We start from the raw sequence: 23827 nt of genomic DNA, 5'->3' as shown, positions 1-23827 counted from the left end.
TGCGGACACCGCAACTCTACAGTTATACCCGATACTAAGTCAGTATGGCTCTGCGTGCGAGAGAGACAGAAAATCAGTCTGAGCGTGACGTCGGGCGCTGCGTAGCCACTGCAAATTGATTTCTTGCTTTTGGCTACAAAAATGATCGGATCTGATCCAGATTCAGCAATCTGATAGATATGGTCGTTATCTATGATTCTGCGTTTTTAGTTTTCTCGAATGTGCAATATTGTGGATGCAACAGATTTTCGTCTTTTGTGGGGGCGGAAGGGGGTGGGGCGAAATTCTGAGATATACGTTTTATAGTGAGATCTAACAGAAGTGCGGATACCAAATTTGGTTTCTCTAGCCTCAATAGTCTCTGAGATTTGTGGATGCCCCAGATTTTCGTCCTTAGCGGGGGCGGAAGGGGGTGTGGCGAAATTTGGACACGAAACGGTCAAGGTCCGATATCACAGGAGAGTGGATACCAAATTTGGTTGCTCAGGCTCTTATAGGTTCTGAGATCCTTGAACTCATATTTTGCAATTGGCAAAACCGACCATGAAACCTGTGTGTTAGAGAGAGACAGAGCGAGAAAGAATGAAATTGTTTTCTTGATTCTGGCTATAATAATTATACGATCTGATTGAGATTTTACGATCTAGAACATATAGTCATCCTCTACGATTCTGCGTTTTTGGTTTTATCGTATCTTTAAAAATGTAGATGCCACAAATTTTCGTCCTTTGTGGGGGCGGAAGTGGGCGGGGCAAAGTTTTGAAATATTTTTGTAGCAGTGACATATCACAGAAGTCTGGATCCAAAACATCATTGCTCTAGATCTTATAGTCTTTGAGCACTAGGCGCTGAAGGGGACGGACAGACGGACGGACGGACAGACGGAAAGACGGACAGACAGACAGGGCTCAATCGACTCGGCTATTGATGCTGATCCAGAATATATATACTTTATGGGGTCGGAAACGATTCCTTCTGGACGTTACACACATCCACTTTTACCACAAATCTAATATACCCCAATACTCATTGTTGCGTGACCTTCCATCCATGGCCACAATTATTAGTTATTGATCTGAATTATGAAGTCTAGTGTAAGTTAGGCTAGGGCAAAGCGGGAGCGCAATAAAAGCTCGCTCTCTCGCTCTTGGCGAATTCGCCCCGCTTTGCCACCGAAGGTTAGATAGAGTAAGAGATTTGAATTGTGAAGAAAATATAGTTGTTCGCCAACCTTGAATTAGATCGAGCGTATCAAGTTTTTCGCCCCGCCAAATAAATAATTTAAATTACAGCCACCCAAAGTTTTCGGTAATTGATTAGAAAAACTCTTCTAATTTTTCATGGCGCCCCCGGGTGGACTGTAAAGTGAATTATAGGCAACAACAATAAGTGACAGTGACACAAGAAATTGCAGTATACATATGCAAACATATTCGTTGCCCGCGTCGTGTGTGTGTGCAATCGGCAATCAATTTGTAAAATATCATCGCGTCGGTCGCGCCAACAATAATTTTTGTGTAAATTCTGCTACCGCCGAGGGATGCCCTGCGATAAGGACAGGAAAGTAGCAGTTGGATTCAAAGATCCAAAAGAGGAATCAGAGGTATTTGTGCAGAAAATTGAAGGCTGAGCAAAAGACATTCAGATCTCTCTTTGAGGTGTCTTGTGCTGAAAACATTGCACATCGCCTTCAATTCTAGGCACAGACGTATGATATACATATAGTAGAGCTTGATTGCATGCATTTTATTAGTAATTGCATAAATATAACTAAAAACACATAAATACATATGTACATATCGACACATACAGACATATGTGAACCGCTATTTGGACGCAACAGTTATATGTACATACATATGTACATCTTTCGTTTACTGCAATCACTGTCGCTCCCCCCCCCTTTATTTTGTTCTACCTTTCTTGTCGTTAGAACCTCACAAAGTTTGTTCGTTCGTTCACCCAAGCCACGGCGTATAGAAAATACCCACACATACATACAAGCAGCAGCACCGGTGCATTATTTCGTTTTCGCTTTCGCTTCTCCACTGCTGCTTGCGTTGTCTTTGTTGGGAGAATTTTCGTTGCCGCTCTTGAGCTTAACGGTGCGCCAAGTGACGCGCTACCCTGTATCTAACGGGTATATTGTTTTTGGCTGTTACTTGCCAAGTGACGCGCTACCCTGTATCTAACGGGTATATTGTTTTCGGCCGTCACTTGCAACGACTCTTTCCCTTGATACCTCGTGCCTCCACATTCAATTCAAATTCGTTTTCGATTATCGTTCTCGTTCAAACATACAAAAAAAAAAAAACAAAAAACAATAATAATAATAAATAAATAAATAGAAATAATAGTGGTTTGTTGTGTAAAATCTTCATACACAAACATTATGGCAGAAAAAAGTAAATCCACTCTTGAAGACTTAAAGATTGAGCTCAAAAGTCGAGTAAAAAGCATTCGCCGCTTAGAGGATCGATTAGATCAAGGGTCGATTCCTTTGCAATTACCGGAATTACAATGTAGATTAGATTGTTTGAATGCTTCAATTGAAAAGGCTAACCATTTGCAGGAGCAAATCGAGGACATAACAGGTGATGATGCATATGCAGCCGAGTTGGAAGAGCTGATAATTGTCACCAAAGGAAAGATAATGTCGCTTATCGCCGCCTTTGATGCAGCAAGCGAGACGAAGCCAGTGTCTTCTTCAGCCCCAGCTCATGCTAGACTTCCGAAATTGGCATTACCCAAATTTAGTGGTAAACACTCGGAATTCCAAAATTTCATTAGCCTTTTTGAGAGACTAGTCCATAGCGACAACAGCATACCGGTGATCGAAAAATTTAATCATTTGATTTCGTGCCTCTCTGATGAAGCATTAGGAACAATAAAGGCGTTCCAAGTCACCGAGGCAAATTATGAAAAGGCCATGGCTGGCCTAAAACGAGTATATGACAACGATTATTTGATTTTCACGAATAATATTTCCACATTGTTCAATCTGCCGAGAATGTCGCATCAATCTGCATCATCTCTAAGAACTCTAATCGATACTGTTTCGTCGATTTACGGATCGTTACTGTCGATCGGAGATGATACAAAAATTTCGAATGCAATGCTCATTCATCTCGACCCAGTGACGAAACAAAAGTGGGATGAACAGCTTACTTATGAGAAGTTGCCGCTTTGGTCCGACTTAGAGAAAGTCTTGAATCGTCGATACCAGCATCTGTCTGCTGAAGAATCGACCAAGCCAAGGCAAGACAAAGTCATGCCAAGCAAGCAACATAATCGCAGTTCATTTGCTTGTTCTTCCACTTCCACCAAAAGTAGAACTCAGCAAACTTGTAGCTACTGCAATTCAGGAGACCATGTAGCGTCAAATTGCCCTTCATTTTCGCGTCTCTCGGTGATGCAAAGGTTTGAGTTTGCTAAGTCGGCATCCCTATGCATTAATTGTCTGCGAAAAGGCCACGCTGTTGTAAAATGCAAAGCCATTAAATGTCGAGTGTGCAGCCGCTCACATCATACATTATTGCATCGATACACAGTGTCGGCTAATAGTCTCGCGTTGCCACCACGCCAAGAGAGTCCTTCTCCTCCATCAAATCAGAATCAACCTTCCACGTCACATGTTTTGCATGCGACAGCGTTGAACAGGGTAATTCTGGCTACGTCGATCGTAAGCGTCCGAACTAAGAGCGGTGAACACATTCTGGCCAGAGCTCTGCTCGACTCTGGATCACAAACAAATTTTATTACCGAGGACCTCGCTAATCGCTTACAGATCCGTAGAGAGGAGTCCTGTATTAACTTGCTTGGAATTGGTGAATCTAATTCTCAAGTAAAGGATAAAATACACACAGTGGTGAAGTCGCGAATAAATGGAAGTGAGTTCTCCTTTGATTTTTGGATCCTGAAATCAATTTCAGGTTATCACCCTGACCAGTCAGTGAATGTGACTGACTGGCGAATCCCAGAGAACCTACCACTGGCAGCCCCTTATTTCTACAAGCCACAAAGAATAGATATGTTAATTGGAGCAGAATCGTTCTTTGAAATATTAGCTGTTGGTCAAATTAAACAAGGTCCTGACTATCCAACTCTTCAGAAAACCCTTCTTGGTTGGGTTGTGTCGGGAAAATATGTTTCCAGGAGTTCTGCTCCTCAAATTACAAACAGTTTGAGTTGCAGTGAAGAGTTGCTATTATCCATCGATCGGACCTTGAAAAAGTTTTGGTCACTGGAAGAAATGCCATCTACCAAGAAAATTGCCACACCTGAGCACAAGCTATGTGAAGAACACTATCGTAAGACGACTCAGGTACTATCATCAGGTACTATCATTGCACATCGCCTTCAATTCTAGGCACAGACGTATGATATACATATAGTAGAGCTTGATTGCATGCATTTTATTAGTAATTGCATAAATATAACTAAAAACACATAAATACATACATATCGACACATACAGACATATGTGAACCGCTATTTGGACGCAACAGTTATATGTACATACATACATCTTTCGTTTACTGCAATCACTGTCGCGTGCCTCTCTGATGAAGCATTAGGAACAATAAAGGCGTTCCAAGTCACCGAGGCAAATTATGAAAAGGCCATGGCTGGCCTAAAACGAGTATATGACAACGATTATTTGATTTTCACGAATAATATTTCCACATTGTTCAATCTGCCGAGAATGTCGCATCAATCTGCATCATCTCTAAGAACTCTAATCGATACTGTTTCGTCGATTTACGGATCGTTACTGTCGATCGGAGATGATACAAAAATTTCGAATGCAATGCTCATTCATCTCGACCCAGTGACGAAACAAAAGTGGGATGAACAGCTTACTTATGAGAAGTTGCCGCTTTGGTCCGACTTTGAGAAAGTCTTGAATCGTCGATACCAGCATCTGTCTGCTGAAGAATCGACCAAGCCAAGGCAAGACAAAGTCATGCCAAGCAAGCAACATAATCGCAGTTCATTTGCTTGTTCTTCCACTTCCACCAACAGTAGAACTCAGCAAACTTGTAGCTACTGCAATTCAGGAGACCATGTAGTGTCAAATTGCCCTTCATTTTCGCGTCTCTCGGTGATGCAAAGGTTTGAGTTTGCTAAGTCGGCATCCCTATGCATTAATTGTCTGCGAAAAGGCCACGCTGTTGTAAAATGCAAAGCCAATAAATGTCGAGTGTGCAGCCGCTCACATCATACATTATTGCATCGATACACAGTGTCGGCTAATAGTCTCGCGTTGCCACCACGCCAAGAGAGTCCTTCTCCTCCATCAAATCAGAATCAACCTTCCACGTCACATGTTTTGCATGCGACAGCGTTGAACAGGGTAATTCTGGCTACGTCGATCGTAAGCGTCCGAACTAAGAGCGGTGAACACATTCTGGCCAGAGCTCTGCTCGACTCTGGATCACAAACAAATTTTATTACCGAGGACCTCGCTAATCGCTTACAGATCCGTAGAGAGGAGTCCTGTATTAACTTGCTTGGAATTGGTGAATCTAATTCTCAAGTAAAGGATAAAATACACACAGTGGTGAAGTCGCGAATAAATGGAAGTGAGTTCTCCTTTGATTTTTGGATCCTGAAATCAATTTCAGGTTATCACCCTGACCAGTCAGTGAATGTGACTGACTGGCGAATCCCAGAGAACCTACCACTGGCAGACCCTTATTTCTACAAGCCACAAAGAATAGATATGTTAATTGGAGCAGAATCGTTCTTTGAATTATTAGCTGTTGGTCAAATTAAACAAGGTCCTGACTTTCCAACTCTTCAGAAAACCCTTCTTGGTTGGGTTGTGTCGGGAAAATATGTTTCCAGGAGTTCTGCTCCTCAAATTACAAACAGTTTGAGTTGCAGTGAAGAGTTGCTAGTATCCATCGATAGGACCTTGAAAAAGTTTTGGTCACTGGAAGAAATGCCATCTACCAAGAAAATTGCCACACCTGAGCACAAGCTATGTGAAGAACACTATCGTAAGACGACTCAGGTACTATCATCAGGTCGGTTCGAAGTAAGGCTCCCGTTTAAATCAGATCCAAATTGTTTAGGCAACTCCTTTGAGGTTGCGAAACGGCGGTTTTTGTCGCTTGAAAGACGATTGCATCGTGACCCTGAGTTGAAGAAAATGTACTTGGAATTCATGGAAGAGTACCTCTCCTTAGGTCATATGTCTCCTACTGACAATACGATTCCTTCTACTCCACACTACGTAATCCCTCATCAGTGTGTTCTGAGGCCACAAAGTACGTCTACCAAGCTCCGAGTCGTGTTCGATGCTTCGTCCAAGACGTCCTCACAGGTGGCCTTAAATGACATTCTGATGGTGGGACCTACCATTCAAGAGGAATTATACTCGACACTGCTCCGTTTCCGTCTGCACAGGTTTGCCCTGACTGCTGATGTTAAAAAGATGTATCGCCAAGTGATGGTGAACGAAGCGGATCGGCAGTTTCAGCTCATAGTGTGGAGAAGAGACCCTTCTGAATCCTTGAGATTATACAAGCTCAACACTGTAACCTATGGAACTGGACCAGCCCCATTCTTAGCTATCCGGTGTTTGAAAAGGTTGAGTGAGTCTGCGAAGCTCTCATTCCTTAGAGCTGCTAACGTTATTGGGTCCGACTTTTACGTCGATGACTTGTTGACTGGTGCTGCATGCGTAAAGGAGCTAAGGGCAATTAAGTCCGAAGTGTCTCAGGTTCTTCAGACCACAGGGTTTGAGTTGACTAAGTGGTTTTCAAACTCACCCGAGATCACCGCATCTGAGAGCACAGCCAAACCCATAACAATCTCGGATTCAGAGTCGACAAAGGCGTTAGGAATCTCATGGTTACCTACTGACGATGCCTTTAAGTTCAAAATTGACAATTCAGTTATGGGTCTCCGAGCGACAAAACGGAACATACTATCGGTGACATCAAAGTTGTTTGACCCCCTTGGTTTATTAAGTCCTATCGTTATAAAAGGCAAGATCCTATTGCAGGAGCTTTGGCTTAACAAACTAGATTGGGATGAGTCGATCCCGCTGCATTTGGAAACAGCGCGGAATAAGTTGAAAAATACACTATCTCAATTGGAAGACATATCCATATCTCGGTTTGTGTATTCCGATCCGATGTCACCGGTTCAAATACATGCCTTTGCTGACGCCTCCATGAGAGCGTATGGAGCGTGCGTCTATATACGTAGCAGAACTGCAGAAGGTTTAAAAATATCATTGTTGACTTCGAAATCCAAAGTAGCGCCGCTCAAGACCAAAACGCTCCCAAGGCTTGAGTTATGTGCCGCTCACCTTCTCGCAGATCTCTGTCACAGAATCAAGCCCCTATTAAACGTTCCCATTGAACGAGTCGTTTATTGGTCGGATTCAGAGGTAACTCTATATTGGATCCGGTCTCATCCATCGTCGTTGTCGACTTTCGTTTCAAATAGAGTGGCTGAGATTCAAGAGTGGTCAGATGATGCTACGTGGCGGCATGTACCCACGAAACAGAACCCTGCAGATATTGTCTCAAGAGGTTGTGACGTCGACGAAATCGTTCAGTCAATTTGGGTCGAAGGACCATCATTTCTGAAAGAGGAAGAAGAAAACTGGCCCAAGAACGCTCATTTCGAACACTCCGATGATCTTCAGCTGGAAAAGAGGAAGACTGCGGTCGGGTTGACCGCGGCTGTGCGAAGTTCGGAGCTGTTAGATGTCATCGAGGGATTCTCGTCACACCTCAAACTGCTTAGAGTGTTCGTGTATGTGTTCCGCTTTATAAGAAAATGTAAAGACCCAAGCCTAAATTTCGAAAAAACTATCTCACCGACCGAATACAATGAAGCTTTTTATAAAATTGTCGAAATCATCCAGCATCACGAGTATCAAGGAGAAATTGAAAAGGTTAGGAAAGGATCTACAATTGGTCCTAGTCTTCAGCGGTTGAACCCATTCATCCATGAAGACACAGGGACTTGGTGCAACTTTTCGTTGTTGCGAGTGGGGGGGCGACTAGCCAAAGCTCCTATATTATACGATGCCAAGTTTCCTCTGCTTTTGACTAAGCGCTCGCAATTCGTGCGAGCTTGTGAGCATCCTTCGACAGAGCGTGTGGATAGTGAACGCTCAGGAGGTCTGCCGTCAGACAGTTCGATCGTGTATGCGCTGTTTTAAATGCAAGCCTCGATTGCTGACGCAACTCATGGGGAATTTACCCGCAGATCGACTACGTGCTCTCCGCCCATTTTCAATTTGCGGCGTTGATTTTTGTGGACCAGTGCACACGACATTGAAAATTCGCGGAAGGCCCCCATACAAGTCATACATTGCGCTTTTTGTTTGTTTTGCGTCCAAGGCGGTTCACCTAGAAATAGTTTCCGATCTAACCACTGATTGTTTTTTGTTGGCTTTTCAAAGGTTCGTCGGGCGCCGAGGATATCCCCAAGTCGTTCATTGCGACAACGGGACGAACTTCGTCGGAGCGAGCCGCCATCTCAGCGCTCTGCGGATCAGGCTCAAGGAGCAAGGAGACGCAATTCGCGACTTCGCGTCAAAGATCGGATGCGAATTTGCGTTCATACCGCCGCGAGCTCCTCACATGGGATGGCTATGGGAGGCAGGTGTAAAAACTGCCAAGAGCCTACTCCTACGGGCGGTAGGCAGCGCGCTCCTAACCGCCGAAGAGCTCGCCACAGTCCTCGTCGGCATCGAGGCCATAATGAACTCGAGACCGCTGGGAGCCATCAGCCAAGATCCAAGCGACGGCGAGGCCCTAACACCCGGGCACCTGCTGACAGGCGGGTCGCTCATCGCCCCCCAGCACTGCGGACTCCGGACCAGGAGAGTCCCAGTTGCTTGCGGCGATGGCGACTTGTCTCGTCAGTCAGGCAAGCGTTTTGGCAGTGATGGTCCCGCGAATATGTCCTGGGGCTGCAAATTCGGGGCAAATGGCACCAGCAGCAACCGAACCTCGAGGAAGGAGACCTCGTCATCGTGGCCGAGGACAATCTGCCGCCTCAGGAGTGGCTCGTGGGGAGGGTCATCGCCACGCACGCAGGAGAGGACCGCATGGTCAGGGTCGTCGAAATAAGGACTAGCACTGGAGCGGTTTTTCGGCGGCCCATACACAAATTAGCGCCGCTCCCAATGTGTTGAAGCCGATGCAGGCGTTCAACGGGGCCGGTGTTGCGTGACCTTCCATCCATGGCCACAATAATTAGTTATTGATCTGAATTATGAAGTCTAGTGTAAGTTAGGCTAGGGCAAAGCGGGAGCGCAATAAAAGCCCGCTCTCTCGCTCTTGGCGAATTCGCCCCGCTTTGCCACCGTAGGTTAGCTAGAGTAAGAGATTTGAATTGTGAAGAAAATATAGTTGTTCGCCAACCTTGAATTAGATCGAGCGTATCAAGTTTTTCGCCCCGCCAAATAAATAATTTAAATTACAGCTGTGGAGATAATGTTTTTTATCCCCAATCGGCCGACTAATTATTTCGAATTAAATAAAACTCGGCGCAGAAATAAAATTGTTGGACAGAATTTTGGTGCCGTTGCGAGGGAAGTTCTTGTACCGAAAAGTAAAAACGCAACCATTCATATGTAAGGTTTATTTGTGACTAATAAATGCTCTGCTCGCAGGCAGATAGAGACCGAACGAAAGGGAGAACAAAAAGGGAGATAAGAGAACGTCGCTTCGTTACGTCTCTCACTCATACATACGTCTACATACTCATATGTCTGTCAATACATGCGTGCATTGCAAGAGATGGTCATTCTTCAACACCCTTCCTCAATGCGTGCATGCTTTCATTTAATTCAATTTAAACTTAACAATTTTGTAAATTCGACATGCTTTCTCTTAGGGAGATTCTTGGTCAAGATATCTGCAATCATATCTGTTGTACTAGCATACTTTAACTTAACTTGACCTTCTTCTACAATCTGTCGTACAAAGTGATATCTAATATCAATATGCTTGGTCCTTGAGTGATGCACTGGGTTCCTAGCCAGCTCTTGTGCGCTCAGATTATCGCCATATAAGGTAGTTGAGGTAGCTTCATCTCCACAGCCAATTTCAATAATTAAGCGACGTAAGAATATGGACTCCTTACACGCAGCCGACAGTGCCATGTATTCTGCCTCCGTGCTGCTAAGTGTCACGCTGCGTTGTTCCTCAGATCGCCAAGAAATTGGGCCACCTGCCAAAAAATAAACATAGCCCGTATACGACTTCCGGTTAGTTCGATCGCCGCCCCAATCCGCATCCACATATCCAGTAAGTGGCTGGTGACACCCTTTGTAGTGTAGTTTGAAGTTCATCGTCGCTGCCAAGTACCTCAGAACGTGCTTCACACCAGCCAGATGTGCGTGCGGATCTTTGTTCCTCTGGGCCAACTTTGCAACTGAATGCAAAATGTCCGGTCTGGTTGTGAGTGCCAGCCACATCAGCTCACCAATCATGGATTGATACATGACAGGATCAACCTTTTGACACTGCTCATTAGTACAATCCACCTGGAACCCCGCAACCAACGGAGTAGCCACTGGTCTACATTTGTCCATGTCGTGAGCTTGCAATAGTTCCTTGATGTATTGCGAGTGGCCTATGGTGATAGGCCCAAGTTCACCTTCACGGTGCACCTCCATGCTTAAAAACAGCTCTGGAACACCTTTGTCGATACATTCGAACGCATTTAAAATAGCCGATTTGATACCGAGCATGTCCTCTTTGGACTGACATGCTATAAGTAAATCGTCAACATATACCAAGATTAACGATAAGTTACCTTTCCCTCTCTGCTGGTAGAGGCACGGCTCGTTGTCACAGGAAACAAAACCCAGATTAGTCAGGACGCCATTCAGCTTCGAATTCCATTCCCTTCCTGACTGCTTCAATCCATAAGCAGCATAGCCTTCGCTGGATAAGCTCGATCAATGTACCCTTGTGGTTGCTTCATGTACACCGTATCGCTCAGGTCACTGTTGAGGTATGCCGTACATACATCCATTTGGTTGACATATAATTTCAATTCTGCTGCTAGCGCAAGAATAAATCGCACGCTCTCCAGTCTGCAGACTGGAGAAAATGTTTCCGCATAGTTTATGCCGTACTGCTGGGAGCAACCTTTTGCCACCAGCCCGCGCCTTGAATCGTTCGATTTGACCATCTTTGTCGCGTTTCAGGCTATATACCCATTTGCATCCAACTGCTCGTTGTCCTGCCGGTAAGTCTGCCAACTGCCATGTCTCGTTTGCCATTAATGCCTCATATTCGCGTTGCATCGCTTCGGACCAATGTGATGCATGAATACTGATCAACGCCTCCTCGTAGGATACTGGAATCTTTACGTCGCTGGCAACCAGAGCACCAAGAATGTTGTACTCCTTTCTCGGACGGCCAGGTTTGCCGGTCCGAATCAGCCTTGGTCTGCCAGGTCCAACGCGAGGAGCTGGCTCATCTGACTCAACCTTTTCTGTTGCGCTCTCGTACCCATCAGTACCGCTGCTACTGGGATTCTCCCTGTCAACGCTTGCACCATGGCTGCTGTCTCCACCGCTGCTGTCAATGTCATCAGTATCGCCGCCTGACTGCATGCTAACTTCTGCCTTCGGAAGTTCGAATGTGACTGTATCCTTGTCGTCTTGGATCTCGTCAAAGAGAACATCTCGCCTCTCAATCACCTGATGAGACACAGGGTCATACAGTCGATAGCCCTTAGCCGCTACTGAATATCCAATCACGCGATATTCTTTGCCTTTTGGTTGAAGTTTACTCTTCCTTGGACCCTTGTCCAAAGCTACTGCAACGGAGCCAAAAACCTTTAGATGACCAACAAAAGGTTTCTTACCAGTCCACGCTTCCATAGGCGTCATACTGGTCAGCGCCTTGGTCGGTGATCGATTCCGTACATACACAGCTGCGTTGACTGCCTCAGCCCACAAGGATTCGCCTAATCCTGACTGGACCAGCATACATCTTGACATTTCCACCAGAGTGCGGTTTGCCCTCTCAGCAACGCCGTTTTGCTGTGGAGTGTACGCCACTGTCAGCTGCCTCTCAATCCCATTAGTTTTCAGAAATTCATCAAACGATTTGTTGACAAATTCACCGCCATCGTCGCTCCGGATACATTTGAGACTTTTTCCCGTTTGCCGTTCATCCAGGGTTTTGAACTCGACGAACTTCTGGAAGACTTCATCCTTTGTCCGCAGGAAATACACAAATATACGCCTTGATTTGTCATCGATGAAGGTTAGAAAATACTTTGATCCAGCAAGCGACTGTGTGCCAAAGGGCCCGCACACATCTGCATGAACTAGTTCCAATATATCTTGAGCTCTACTGGTGGATGCAACAGGAAATGGTTGCGCATGAATCTTGCTGACCATACATGTTTTGCAATTCATATTCGCCGGGAAAACCATATTTTCAATGCCGCGCACTGATGTTCAAGTGGCCGTACCGTTTATGCCACAGGGTACCATCAGCCTTAACCGCCGCAAAACAGTTGTTTTGTTTTCCTCGAAACATATACAAGTTTCCAACTCTGTTCGCCTTTACAATGCATTCGCCATTTTGGATAACTCGTGCATATTCTTGTCCAAAAGTGACGAAACATTTATTCTGTACAGCGCTGCTCACCGAGAAATAATTTCCATTCATTTCGGGCACATAGAGAACATTCTTTAACAGCAGCGTGCATATCTCTGTCTTCAGCTCTACTTCCCCTTTTCCTTCAGCTTTTAGGAAACCGGAGTCAGACAGACCAATCATTTCTGTGTGTTTCTCGAACCTTGTGAATAACTGTTTCTCACAACACATGTGGCTTGTGGCACCACTATCCAAACACCACATACTCTTTTTCAAATTATCTGCGTCCAACGCATTTAATAGACTGCACTGCTTGTTCTCCACTCTGTCTGCCCTTTCCACATTTGCGCTCTCCTTCTTACACTGAGCCTTCATATGCCCGCGCTCACCACACTTGAAACATATCATTGTATTGTTTCTCTTCTTTAGCGCTCTGTGCGCGGCCGGCTTATGTACTGCGGTATATGCCTTTGCGTATTCCTTTTGATCTTCTGTGTTTCCCTTTCGTTCGCCTTCTTCCTTCAGTTTTACGCATAGAACATCGAAAGTCGGCAGACTGTCGCGCGTCTCTATGGCCACAACGAAATTTTCGAATTGTTCTGGAAGGCTTGACAACAAAACAATTGAGCGCAGTTCATCATTTAGCTCGATTCCTACTGACCCAAGGCCATCAAGAATATCCACGAACTCATTAATGAAGCTTGAAATGCTTTGCCTTTGGTCCATGCGCTTGCTTAGCAATTTCTTGTACAGTTGAACCTTTCGTACAGGTCCACTTGGTTGATAAACACTCTTTAATTTGTTCAATGCTTCGGACGACTTACTGCAATTTTTAATGTATCCCAACTGTGAAGTTTTCACACTCAATGTGATCATGGCCAGCGCCTTTTCATCCTTGGCCTGCCAATTCACACCTTCGGGAACATTCGTTGGTAGCAGGTCACCAGATGCCACACTCCACAATTCAGCGTGCACCAACACAGACCGCATTTGAATACACCAGGAGTCATAATTTCCCTCCTCTAATTTGTCTATTTGATACATCCCGCTCATTGCTGATTATCGTTTAGTCTCTGAGTCACACCGATGTTAATAGTTCGTAACTAAAACAATCACTTTACTTTTAATTTACAAAATCCGAACCTGGGCCCATAACCTGTTGGACAGAATTTTGCTGCCGTTGCGAGGGAAGTTCTTGTACCGAAAAGTAAAAACGCAACCATTCATATGTAAGGTTTATTTGTGACTAATAAATGCTCTGCTCGCAGGCAGATAGAGACCGAACGAAAGGGAGAACAAAAAGGGAGATAAGAGAACGTCGCTTCGTTACGTCTCTCACTCATACATACGTCTACATACTCATATGTCTGTCAATACATGCGTGCATTGCTAGAGATGGTCATTCTTCAACAAAAATTACGATATGTTCTTTAATGCGTGACATCCAAATTGCAAGTGTGGCTTGCCTGCCCTTTACATTGCCACTCCGATCGCTAAGCGCAGCTTCGCTCGGCCGACGTCGGTAGGCAGACGCAAAGCGGAGATAGCGAAGAGCGAGCTGGCAGAGAGCGTTTAGCAGGGCAAGCAAGCGCAAAGCTTTAACAAACAAATGAGTGACATAGACATAAGTAACAAACAAAATAAGCGGCTGAGGGCCAAGAATTAGGTGCTATTTGGCAAGCAGCTAATCGGCTGGGTTCTGCTCTGAACATTCACCCCCCGTTGGAAGGCAAAGGCTTTCAACAGATCCATCCTGAAGGGGCAGAACCGCTATTTTTCCAACGGCCCTCTTGAAGATGCTTGCTTGGGCGCAGCTGGCGGCTACGCTGGTATGATCGTCGAATGCAGCAATCGGCGCTTCTTTACGAAGGCGCCTTGTCGTGATTACATCTTGATCATCGGGAACCTCTGTAATTGCATAGAATGGCAGGAAATTTGGCAATGTAGAAATTGTTGAAAGTTGAATTTCATTTAGCGTGGATATGTAGGTTTTTAATGTATCGAAAAGTTCGCGCTGCAGTTCCTGATTCTCCGATCGCAGTTTTTCCACTTGCACCTGGCACTCGAGCAGCTGCTTCCTGCATTGCTGCTCTAAGTTTTGGTACTCCAGCGTTGTGGGTCGATAATCGTCAATAGAGATGCACGAGGAATTTTCAAAAGCGGCTAAAGCTGCACGCTTATTCTCCGAGCTATCAATGCTTCCTGATACTATCCAACCAAGTTTTGTCTCCTGCAATGTTGGCAATTGGGCTGATAGTCGAATCTGTCCGACGCACATTAAATCGAAGAACAAACCAGAACCTATCAACAGATCGATACGTTGGGGCTTGGAGAAATTAGGATCAGCTAGTTTTAGATTATTCAGCATTGGCCAATCCTTTGCGTCTACGCCGAAGTTAGGCTGCATTTCCGTAATTGAGTTGGTGACAATTGCAGCGAAGAAAGCTCGATAGCTTGCGTCCTGGGATTGCACAACTATATGTACAGGCTTGCTCGAAGGTAGAATGGAATCTCCGATTCCAGAGATGTGAACATAAGACGAGCGATGATCCAACTGATCAGCAAGTCTAGATGTTACAAAGTTTGCCTGTGATGCAGAATCCAAAATGGCACGATATGGGATAAGTGCTCCATAACGATCTGTTACATGGACGAGGGCAGTAGGTAGCAACACGTTCTGGCTAGGCTGAGATTTCTGGATCGAGGGGGGAGGGCTAGAGCACCCGCTTGCTAGAAGCACAGTCGCGGCCTCTTGCTGGATCGATTCCTCGGCCGGTGAAGAGGAAGATGAAGCACCAGTTCCCGATGGAATGTGGAGTAGCGTGTGATGTTTGGCCTGGCAATGCCTGCAAAGTCCTGACCTGCACCTCTGCAATTCATGGCCTTTGTTGAGGCAGACACAAGCGGCTCTTCTTTGCTTCTTTGTATCGTTCAAACGCAGAGAGATTCAGGAATGCCTGACATCTTGATATGTAATGCTCGGAGGAATTGCAATGGTTACATATGGGGTTAGGATGGTCGTTACTGGAGGTGATAAGGGTGACAGGTTTGTCTTCTCCCACCTGTTGACTAGGACTTGTTGCCATGGCTGATCCCAAATTCTCCAGCATCCGACATCTCGCTTCCAAAAATGAGGCCATGCTTGACCACCGAGGCAATCCTGACGTCGGCAAATTCTCTTCCCATTTCTCCTTTGTTTTGTGGTCCAGTTTCGTGCCTATGATGAAGATCAGCAACCCATCCGAAATCTCCTGCGGGGTCGCCAAGGTCTGAAGTGCACGCAAGTGCGAATTGATTTTGTCGCTGAGCGCGCGCAAGCCGATAGCTGAGCCCTTCTCCACCCCTTGCAGCCCGAAAATAGCCTTGACGTGTGCCTGAAAATGTAACAGTTTATTATCGAATCGCAACATTAGCAAATTCAACGCCTTGTCGTAATTCTCCTCAGAAAGTTCCAAGGAACGAATCGTATCCAGCGCAGCACCATCTAGACATCCACGAAGATATTGGAATTTTTCGATGATTGGTATACGATGGTCTTTGTGCACCATTGTCGAGAACATCGAGTGGAATTCTGGCCAATCCGTGTAGTTCCCCCCGAATCGCGGAAGCTGCAACTCGGGCATTCGAGAATGGCCTATACTATTATAGGCGAACAACGACGAATTCCCCTCGAGAGTATGCCGAGCCGTTGAATTGGCAACATTTACCGTGCGAGCAGCCATCAACTCCCGCGACAGCCTGGACCTAACCTTTACATAAACATTTGAAAAGTCCAGTCGGGCTAACTGCAGGAAATCCAGCCTTTCAAGGCTCGTTTGAGCGGCATCGAAATCCGCATTCATTCGCTCGATTTGCTCTAAGCGAGCTTGAAGTTCTGCCTCATCTAACTCGGCAAGCTCTTCCTTGGTGAGAAAGCGATCCATGGCCTTTAGTTGGCGCGCAATGGACTCGGCCTTGTGCTTGTAGAAATCTACATCACTCGGCATTGCTGCGTTCGAGACATTGGTAGGCTCAGGTGCTGCCATGTTGAGGTTTTAAAAGAGTCACTCAGCACGACCGAAAAAGACAGCCTGTATACGTATAAACGTGGGAACCGAAAGCAAAGGGATTAGAGCTAATGCCTTTAGCTGTGCGGCTGTGCGAGCTGTCCGATTCACTCGTCTACTCCGCTTGTGTGTATTAGTGAGTTCGCTGCACTGCCTACCGCACTGCACTGACCGAATTGTCGCGACAGAGAAATTAATAGCCAGCAATGCGTGTATGTAGGTGTATGTAAGTGTGTTTTAGCACCGAATTGTGCTTAACCGCCGAAAATTTGCTAGGGCTAACGAATGTCGATCGCGAATGATTATTAATTGACACTGCAACTCAGAGATCACGTCGGGGTCACCAAATTTTATGTGGAGATAATGTTTTTTATCCCCAATCGGCCGACTAATTATTTCGAATTAAATAAAACTCGGCGCAGAAATAAAATTACGATATGTTCTTTAATGCGTGACATCCAAATTGCAAGTGTGGCTTGCCTGCCCTTTACATTGCCGCTCCGATCGCTAAGCGCAGCTTCGCTCGGCCGACGTCGGTAGGCAGACGCAAAGCGGAGATAGCGAAAAGCGAGCTGGCAGAGAGCGTTTAGCAGGGCAAGCAAGCGCAAAGCTTTAACAAACAAATGAGTGACATAGACATAAGTAACAAACAAAATAAGCGGCTGAGGGCCAAGAATTAGGTGCTATTTGGCAAGCAGCTAATCGGCTGGGTTCTGCTCTGAACAACAGCCACCCAAAGTTTTCGGTAATTGATTAGAAAAACTCTTCTAATTTTTCACTCATTTTGAGTATCGGGTATAAAAAAGTAGTAGTGTGATGAGGACCAACAGAATATGATATTGGGAGCTTCCCAAAGGCAGTTAATGTTGTAATAAGTGTGATAATAATAGTAATAATGTGATAATAAGATAACTTCACTTGTTGGAGCGTCTGCTCCGCAGTGTTACTTTATTCCGAATGATTCTTATAATTTCATGTTGGGTTCAGCTAACCCGAAACATGCAATGCTTATATCTATGTAAAGGACAGTGTATCAAGCAGTTAACACTATCCCATCTAAATTAACATTTGAACTTAAGATACCATCGATAAGACCTAACCGATATAACCAGACTTAACCGATGTTTAAAAGACCTAACCGATAAGGGGCTATCGATATGGGAGGGGGTTGTTGGAAGTAGAAGCAGAAAGTTGAACAAAAAGTCGGAAGAATAGACTCATTAAATACACATCTTAAATCATACACTTTGTACTCTTTTTCGAAAAACACTATTAATAAACGATACATTATTATTAATCTTACATTTGGGGGCTCGTCCGCGTCGAATACAGAGCTCGGAGTGTGTGAAAAAGAAAAACAGAAGAAAGCAGAAGCTGATGCAAGAAGAGGATTGTTGAAAAGTTGTTAAAGTTGTTGTTTGTAGCTACATAAAGTTGTAAAGTTGTTGTTGGTGGCTATAAACATTAAGTTGAACAATCCAAATTCTGTGAGCCTAACAGTAGACACGGAGTTTAATAAAAGATCGGTCGTTTAATTCGGTTGGAAAATTGTGAAATGCATTGTCGCGCCGCAGCGTCGCCTTGTCCGTGCGCAGTACGTACGCAAGCAGAAAAAACACGCACAGACACGTTGTGTGTGATACACACTTATAAACAGAAAAGACGAGGTGGAACGTTGTGAGTTGCTGCGGACACCGCAACTCTACAGTTATACCCGATACTAAGTCAGTATGGCTCTCCTGCGGCAGACGCCGCTAATATTGAACCACACGACAAAGAGTGCGTGCGAGAGAGACAGAAAATCAGTCTTAGCGTGACGTCGGGCGCTGCGTAGCCACTGAAAATTGATTTTTTGCTTTTGGCTACAAAAATGATCCGATTTGATCCAGATTCAGCAATCTGATAGATATGGTCATTATCTATGATTCTGCGTTTTTAGTTTTCTCGAATGTGCAATATTGTGGATGCAACAGATTTTCGTCTTTTGTGGGGGCGGAAGGGGGTGGGGCGAAATTCTGAGATATACGTTTTATAGTAAGATCTAACAGAAGTGCGGATACCAAAATTTGGTTACTCTAGCCTTAATAGTCTCTGAGATTTTTGAATATCCCCAGATTTTTGTCCTTTGCGGGGGGGAAACTCGTCTCGGTCCGATATATTAGGAGTGTGGATACCAAATTTGGTTGCTCTAGCTTTTATAGTCTCTGAGATCTAGGCGCTAATGTTTTACTCTAAGCAAAGCCGCCTATGCTACGTGTGTGTTAGAGAGAGACAGGGCGAGAAAAAATGAAATTGTTTTCTTGATGCTGGCTATAATAATAATACGATCCAATTCAGATTCCGCAGTCTTAAAGATATGGTCATTCTCTACAATTCTACGTTTTTGGTTTTCTCATATCTTTAAAATTGTGAATGCCACAGATTTTCGTCCTTTGTGGGGCGGAAGTGGGCGGGGCGAAGTTTTGAAATATTTTTGTAGCTGTGACATATCACAGAAGTCTGGATCCAAAACATCGTTGCTCTAGCTTTTATAGTCTTTGAGCACTAGGCGCTGAAGGGGACGGACAGACGGACGGACGGACAGACGGACAGACGGAAAGACGGACAGACAGACAGACAGACAGGGCCCAATCGACTCGGCGGCTATTGATGCTGATCAAGAATATATATACTTTATGGGGTCGGAAACGATTCCTTCTGGACGTTACACACATCCACTTTTACCACAAATCTAATATACCCCAATACTCATTTTGAGTATGGGATATAAAAAGCCTGTGCTTATCTTCCAGCGACTGGAGATTGTCGGGGTACGGTAATGATTCCTGTTATTATCGTATTGTGCGGCTGTCGATAAGATTAGAGCCAAAAAAGCAGCACAAAGAACATGAAAAACAACAAAATATATGCAAACGCTGCTCGTCAGCTATGTTGACTGACTGACTGACTTCTATGGCTTCAGTTACGTTGCAAAGTCGGTCGTGTGCGGGTCACTAGCAGTTGCATTCTATTGTCTAGCACAAGTCGCTCAATTTCCAATTATTTTTCCACCAAATTGAATTGTTCCACCAAAGGTTCATTCCGCACAACTAATTTTTCAGTGTTACACCAAAAGGAAAGTTACAGAATTGAGTAGAAATGACTTAAACGAGGTGGAACGTTGTGAGTTGCTGCGGACACCGCAACTCTACAGTTATACCCGATACTAAGTCAGTATGGCTCTCCTCCGGCAGACGCCGCTAATATTGAACCACACGACAAAGAGTGCGTGCGAGAGAGACAGAAAATCAGTCTTAGCGTGACGTCGGGCGCTGCGTAGCCACTGAAAATTGATTTCTTGCTTTTGGCTACAAAAATGATCCGATCTGATCCAGATTCAGCAATCTGATAGATATGGTCATTATCTATGATTCTGCGTTTTTAGTTTTCTCGAATGTGCAATATTGTGGATGCAACAGATTTTCGTCTTTTGTGGGGGCGGAAGGGGGTGGGGCGAAATTCTGAGATATACGTTTTATAGTGAGATCTAACAGAAGTGCGGATACCAAATTTGGTTACTCTAGCCTTAATAGTCTTTGAGATTTGTGGATGCCCCAGATTTTCGTCCTTTGCGGGGCGGAAGGGGGTGTGGCGAAATTTGGACACGAAACGGTCAAGGTCCGATATCACAGGAGTGTGGATACCAAATTTGGTTGCTCTGGCTCTTATAGAATCTGAGATCCTTGAACTCATATTTTGCAATTGACAAAACCGACCATGAAACCTGTGTGTTAGAGAGAGACAGAGCGAGAAAGAATGAAATTGTTTTCTTGATTCTGGCTATAATCATTATACGATATGGTCATCCTCACCGATTCTGCGTTTTTGGTTTTATCGTATCTTTAAAAATGTGGATGCCACCGATTTTCGTCCTTTGTGGGGGCGGAAGTGGGCGGGGCGAAGTTTTGAAATATTTTTGTAGCAGTGACATATCACAGAAGTCTGGATCCAAAACATCGTTGCTCTAGCTCTTATAGTCTTTGAGCACTAGGCGCTGAAGGGGACAGACGGACGGACGGACGGACGGACGGACAGACGGACAGACAGACAGGGCTCAATCGACTCGGCTATTGATGCTGATCAAGGATATATATACTTTATGGGGTCGGAAACGATTCCTTCTGGACGTTACACACATCAACTTTTACCACAAATCTAATATACCCCAATACTCATTTTGAGTATCGGGTATAACAAGCACTCGTCGGGTACACAGACACAAGTCGAAAAGAGCCGCAAAATGATGCAAACACCGCCGCCGTTGCACTGGAAAGAGAGAGAGAAGGAAGAAGCTGTACCAGGAACGTCGCGCCCGAGTGCAAACGAGATGGAAGATTTAGAAAATGCGGAAAACAATACTGATGACAAGATTGATCAAATGATAAAGTTGCTAAGTTCGAAAGTGCTTTGCGATGAGCAACTAGAAATCCAAATGAAGATCGCTCCAGATAATTTTACAAAAGTTGTGAGCGATTGTGATGGAAAATCGGTTCCCATAGAAAAATGGTTTGAGATATTCGAAAAAAATGCCTGTGCACATATGATGAACTCAAGAACGTATCATTGGATGAATTCACATGTAGCTATAACAGTGCAGACATTCATAAGCTGCTGCAAGAAAGAAAGAGGAAGAGTAGTGAGTCGATGCACGAGTACTTGTTGCAGATGAGAAAAATAGCAGCAGTCGGACATGTTGAAGACGCGGTTGTTATAAGCCATATTGTGAACGGTCTGGACATAAGAAACGAGTATAAGTATGCCATGTATCGCTGTAAGACCTTCAGGGCCTTGAAAGAAGAGTTCGATATCTATGATCGTTTGAACATATCGGAGAAGAAGGGCAATAACGAACAGCATAAAACGAGTTTCAAGCAGCAAAGTGGGCAAAGCGGTAAAAAAGAATATTGCTATAACTGTGGATCAGGAGAACACAAACGCAAAGACTGCAAAGCCGAAACAAAGTGTTTTAAGTGCAATCAGAATGGTCACATTTCGCGTAACTGTCCTTATGAAGCAGATAAAGTTGATAAAGTTCGCGTCATTTTGGATCGCAGTCGAATGAAAAAAAATTCAAATAAACGGCATTGTAGTTGTAGAAGAGTATGTTGAAGACCATGAAAAACGTTAAACTTTTGAAGTGCACAACTATGTTGCGCGGTCTGGGTCAGATATCAACAAAGCCTGTTGGATACTTTAATGCAGAAGTTACCGTGGATAAGTTGCAGACCCCCCAGAAGTTTTTAGTAGTCCCCAGTAGCCAGATTGATTTCGACGCACTTTTGGGGCATGATTTCATTAAAAAGTTCCGTTTCGTCGCTGATATGCAAGGATACACGTTTTTGAAGCATGACGCAGATCCTGTGCCAACAGATGAGCATGCTCTTATATATAATGTAACTGAAGAGTCATCCTTTGTAGCTCAGCCGCAATATCGAAAAGACGTTGAACAGATGATAAGAAACATTTACCAAATGCCCACAGAAGTTGCAAAGCAGTCTCCAATCCAACTGCAGATAGTTTCCGACGGAGTAATCAAGCCGTTTCATCACTCACCGAGTCGTTTATCAACAGACGAAGCCAGTGCCGTAAAGAAGCAAGTCGAAGAATGGATCGAGCAAGGAATCGTGCGCAAGTCGTCTTCAAATGTAGCGAGCAGAGTTCTCGTCGTGAAGAAAAAAGATGGTACACTTAGAGTTTGCGTAGACTACAGGAAGTTAAACAGCATGGTATTGCTGGACTGCTTCCCAGTCCCGATCATGGAGGAAGTCTTGGAAAAGCTGCAGTCGGCTAAGTGGTTTACCATAATGGACCTTGAAAACGGATTTTTCCATGTTCCTATGGAAGAGCAAAGCAAGTCGTATACGGCCTTTGTTACAAAGGAGGGATTATTCGAGTTTAATAAAGCGCCTTTCGGATTCAAGAACTCGCCAGCTGCGTTCATTCGGTTCGTAAGCTATATTTTTCAAGAATTAATCAACTCTGACATTATGCAGCTTTATATGGACGACATAATTGTTTACGCCGCGTCGCCCGAGGTATGCATGAGGAAGACAAAGTTGGTCCTGGAGACAGCTGCGCAGTTTGGCCTAAAGATCAAGTGGAAGAAATGTAGCTTCATGCAGCCACGCATTAGCTTTCTGGGCCATATCATTGAGGACGGGAGAATCTGGCCCGGCAAAGAGAAGACAGCAGCTGTCAGTCGGTTTGCTACGCCCAAAGACATTAAAGCAGCTCAAGCATTTCTGGGACTCACAGGCTTTTTCAGAAAGTTCATCCCTGGCTATGCACAAGTTGCCCGGCCGCTCACAAATCTACTCAGGAAGGAAGCAGTTTTCAACATTGGCGAAGCAGAGCAACAATCGCTACAAACCTTAAAGAATCTGCTTGTAATCGCACCTGTATTACATTTATACTCACGAGAAGCGCGAACGGAACTCCACACGGATGCATCCAAAGAAGGTTTCGGAGCAGTTTTGTTGCAGCAGTTTGATGGCAATTTCCACCCAATTTACTATTGGAGTAAAAAGACTACACAAGCTGAGTCCAAACGTCACAGTTACTATTTGGAGGTCAAAGCTGCATACCTCGCACTCAAGAAGTTTCGTCCCTACCTGTTGGGGATCAAATTTGATCTTGCCACTGACTGTGCGGCGTTTAAGCAGACAACAACGAAAGCAGATATACCCAGAGAAGTTTCCCTGTGGATTCTGTATATGGAGGACTTTACATTCAAAGCAGTACACCGCCCAGGGGACAGAATGAGACACGTGGACTGTCTCAGTCGTTTTCCGCAGACATGCATGTTCGTGACGACGGAGCTAACAGCTCGGATAAAGAAAGCACAGCAGGATGACGATTTCATCAAAGCCACAGCTGAGATCCTGAAGCAGCACCCATATCAAGACTACAAGCTTAAAGGTCTTCTCTTCAAATCTGTAAATGGCAATGACGTATTGGTGGTTCCAAGGCTGATGGAAAGGGAAATCATTCAAAGATCGCATGAAGTTGGTCATTTCTCCACAGCGAAGACAATGCACTCAGTTCAGCAGCAATACTGGATTCCGCACCTTGAACGGAAAGTAAATAAGTTGATTACTAATTGTATCAGTTGTAAAATTTTCAGCAAAAAGTTGGGCAAAC

General features: G+C 44.7%; 2 protein-coding genes across 7 annotated transcripts in view; both read left to right on the top strand.

The window, feature by feature from the left end:
* LOC117189927 (protein GDAP2 homolog) overlaps nt 1-23827 on the top strand; it is an 86307-nt gene that overhangs the window by 27594 nt on the left and 34886 nt on the right. The window contains exon 8 of one of the 4 annotated variants that reach the window (XM_033395003.1): nt 8432-9243. The exons of 2 other annotated variants lie outside the window; for them this stretch is intronic. In XM_033395003.1, the coding sequence (XP_033250894.1) occupies nt 8432-8640 (209 nt within the window). In that variant the 3' untranslated portion in view covers nt 8641-9243. Of the gene's footprint in view, nt 1-8431; nt 9244-19665; nt 19764-23827 lie in introns of those variants that run through there. One more of the 4 variants, XM_033395006.1, reaches the window with a different exon arrangement.
* Nucleotides 2346-8436, top strand: LOC117189926. Of its 3 annotated transcripts, none has more exons than XM_033395000.1 (2): nt 2346-4324; nt 6020-8436. In XM_033395000.1, exons 1-2 carry the CDS (start codon nt 2393-2395, stop codon nt 8186-8188), a joined length of 4101 nt encoding a protein of 1366 aa, XP_033250891.1. In that variant the 5' UTR covers nt 2346-2392; the 3' UTR covers nt 8189-8436. The 3 variants fall into 3 exon arrangements, with proteins under 3 accessions (XP_033250891.1, XP_033250890.1, XP_033250889.1); XM_033394999.1 differs by having other exon boundaries at nt 2346-4337; nt 6033-8436; XM_033394998.1 differs by having other exon boundaries at nt 2353-2882; nt 4578-8436.

Source organism: Drosophila miranda (genome assembly GCF_003369915.1).
Source record: "Drosophila miranda strain MSH22 chromosome Y unlocalized genomic scaffold, D.miranda_PacBio2.1 Contig_Y1_pilon, whole genome shotgun sequence".
In the NCBI taxonomy this organism is placed as follows: Eukaryota; Metazoa; Arthropoda; class Insecta; order Diptera; family Drosophilidae; genus Drosophila; species Drosophila miranda.
This window is presented reverse-complemented; position numbering and strand designations above follow the sequence as displayed.